Source organism: Sinocyclocheilus rhinocerous, unplaced genomic scaffold, assembly GCF_001515625.1.
Source record: "Sinocyclocheilus rhinocerous isolate Xijiao unplaced genomic scaffold, SAMN03320098_v1.1 scaffold1268, whole genome shotgun sequence".
NCBI lineage: Eukaryota > Metazoa > Chordata > Actinopteri > Cypriniformes > Cyprinidae > Sinocyclocheilus > Sinocyclocheilus rhinocerous.
In genome coordinates this window covers 864,333-867,791 of record NW_015664016.1, presented here as the reverse complement: position 1 = coordinate 867,791, position 3,459 = coordinate 864,333, and the positions used below count along the sequence as shown (strand labels likewise).

At 32.8% G+C, this 3,459-nt stretch overlaps 1 protein-coding gene across 1 annotated transcript in view; it reads left to right on the top strand.

Moving 5' to 3' along the window:
• Positions 1-320: 320 nt before the first annotated feature.
• cfl2 (cofilin 2 (muscle)) overlaps positions 321-3,459 on the top strand; it is a 4,385-nt gene continuing 1,246 nt past the window's right edge. The window contains exons 1-3 of the mRNA XM_016539658.1: positions 321-329; positions 2,119-2,426; positions 3,091-3,167. Coding sequence (XP_016395144.1) covers positions 321-329; positions 2,119-2,426; positions 3,091-3,167 — 394 coding nt within the window. The remainder of the gene's footprint in view (positions 330-2,118; positions 2,427-3,090; positions 3,168-3,459) is intronic.

Below are 3,459 nucleotides of genomic sequence, written 5' to 3'. Positions count from 1 at the left end.
CCCCCCCCCCCCCCCCCCAGAATCAGAAAGCTGTATGGATCCGTTTTCCTCTCATGGGTCTTAAGATTAATCTTACCTGATGTGTAAATCTTTTTTTCTGTATGTAAAATAAATTTTGTTAATATTTGGCTTGACCACTTGTTTTCATCACTGATTTTCAGTTATGCTTAAATTGTATACGTTTGGAGTTAGGTGCACTTTAAGTGAAGAAAAAAATAAATCTTGGCTTTATCCATTTAAAATGTGTACGCTGTATAACGTTGCATAAGGGTACTTTAAAGTTTATAACAAATCATCAGCTCATGTGCCTTCAACTACTAATGAATAAGGTAATTTAGTCATGAACATATGATGAATATTATTATCTGGCCTCAAGTATAACAATTGCTAGATATTGCTCTTATTTGAAGTAAAATGTCTTGTGTACTGTTCATGGCTTAAAAGTTTGTTAGACAGGTAACGACATATTTTCAGTACATTTAAATTATACAATATTATGCGAAGTTGTAATTCAAATGTGTGGCACATATTTGTCCGCTTCATTTCCAAGTGTCCCAATGACCGTGCATGTGCTCGATCAGCCCTTCACTGCGGCTGTGCAATGATTTCTCTCTCTCACACCCCCAATCTCCATTTTTCCATTTATTTTTTTCTAAAAAAAAAAAAAAAAAAAAAAATCTAAACTTATACAGATATTTTAATAATAATAATTTTTGCTTATAATTTAAAATTGTTTAAATATTTGTACTGGTAAACAAGACAAATACAAGCAAGTAAGATTTATTTATTTATTTAAGTGCAATTGGAGTAGTTAATGGTATCCAAAGAATAAGTAGTACTAATATCTAATTAAGTTCTTATCTGAATCTATAGTAATCATCTTACTAATATCCAATTTTATTCCTCTAATATTTAATTTTAATCCTCTAATAATATCTAATAAGTGATATCATGAATAATTGCCAGTAAAAGTAGGTACTAGTCAGTTGCTAGGAGAAAAATAAAAATACATGGTAATAAGTTACCAGTGCGGTTTGAGGAATACATTTTAAAATGGCATGCGAGTAGTAATGTTCATTTGACATTAATCACTGTTTTGTTTCAATGGATTAATGCACTGTTCAAACTTCAAAGGGCCTCATTTGTGTTGAGGGTGAAGTGTCCTTGATCATGAATCCAAATGTCTTTAAAAAGTCCCAGGAGGAGCTCTCATAGTTGTATCGTGGCCCAGGCACCCCACTATGACTCCATTTTGGACCGGGAGTGAGAGATTTGAACTGTAGTGACAGACCAGCTGGCTATGCGCAGCACGTACGTGAGTCAGGGTTTGTGAGCAGCACTGGATCACTCAATGCCAGTGAGGTGATCCAGATCTCTAATATTGCCTGGAGGATTCATACAGTTGTTATTTTTTACTATGGTTGATGCTGGTTAGAGTTTGGACATCCAAATATTAGGGCTGTGCAATATATCGAAATTATCGAAATATCGCAAATGTACATATCGCAATATGCATATCGCTACAGCTTGCAATATTTGGGGCCATGAACAAAAGACAAAGAGAAAATCACTCACTGCTCTTACCTAAATAACTTTTGTAGCTTAAATAAGAATCAGTGCATATTGAATTCAAAGAGTAAATACTAAGCAGTGTTTTATTTTTGCTTTTTATTATTCAGTTCCTAAACTCATGTTAAAATGACATTTTTATGTAATGCTCGAGTAAAACACTACCGTTCACTTTCAGAAGTTGTTGTAGGCGTGCTTTCTTATTAGAATCAGAAACAGAATTAGCTTTATTCACCACATAAGTGTGCGCAAACCAGGAATTTGTTGTGGTTTTACAGGAACTCTTGGTACATACATACATACAAATAACCATATATATATGACACAAGATAGTTATAGAAGTTCACAGAACTGACTCAGCAACAGCTGAGTAAAACTGTTTCATCTGAGCATGTGGCACTTTCAGCATTATCGTATCGCATATCGCATTATTTAATGAGTTATCGCATATCGCATTTTTCTTCAATATCGCACAGCCCTACCAAATATGTAGAAGTGCTGTTTTCGTATCAGCTGTCTGTACTTATCTCAATCCCATCCTCATCGCAGGCCTCTGGTGTCACAGTCAGTGATGAAGTCATCAAAGTCTTCAATGACATGAAAGTACGGAAGTCCTCGTCCTCAGACGAGGTGAAAAAGCGCAAAAAGGCAGTGCTGTTCTGCCTCAGCGATGACAAGAAGAAGATCGTCGTAGAAGAGGGCAAGCATATCTTAGTCGGAGACATTGGAGACACTGTCGATGACCCCTACGCCTGCTTCGTGAAGCTCCTACCTCTCAACGACTGCAGATACGGCTTATACGATGCCACTTATGAAACTAAAGAGTCCAAGAAAGAAGACTTGGTATTCATATTTTGGTATGTAGTCTGACTGGCAAGATAATTATTAGGATTGCAAAGGGGCGTAAAATTTCTGGTAACTTTCCAAGATGTTTTGGAAATTTTCCGCCCCTTTGCAACCCTAATAATAACAGATACATTTTTTTTTTTTTATTGTATTTATTTATTTACTTATTTATGCATTTTTTATTATATGCATTTATTAATTTATTTATGCATTTATTTATGCATTTTATTGGAATTTTGATTTTAGTTTAGGTAGTTTGAATTGTTCTTCAATTGGTTTTATTAAATTTGTATCTTTATTATTTTAAGTATTAGTTCCATTTTTTATTTCTTATGACTTGTTTGATCTGTCTATAGCAACATATAAAAGAAGTAAACTTGTCTAACTGGTTGAATTTTTTATTTGTATTTATTTTTTATTTTTATTTTTTAGAATGCACTGATAGTTTAACGTCAGGCTTCCGAAATGAATTAAACCAGACCATCCAACATAATTATTTTTTTAATTAATTATTTTTATTTTAATTAATGGAAATATAGTTTTCATTTATATAAAAGCTTCAGTTAATAATAATAATAACCTTGCTGTTTGTTGCTTTTCAGTTCTGCTATACACAAAGTCAATTCATTTTTCTTTGTCCGCATGTGTACTCAGCATTGATGATTTTGATTACAGGGCCCCTGAAGGTGCGCCGTTAAAAAGCAAGATGATTTATGCTAGCTCGAAAGATGCCATTAAGAAGAAGTTTACAGGTGAGTACAGTCATATTCACTAATAATACCCATAATGCGTCTTTATAAGACAGATAGTATCTGGATGCTGGGTCCTGAGTGATAATTGTTCAATACATTGCTATGACACCAAATAACTAATATATAACCAGTATGTGTGTATATATATATATATATATATATATATAATATAAAATACTCTAAAATATAAAAAATATTATAGTTAATATATATATTAAAGATAGGTTGACTATTTACTGTTATATGTATTATATATTAAAGGTAATGGTTAATCTATATGGGTAATGTAACT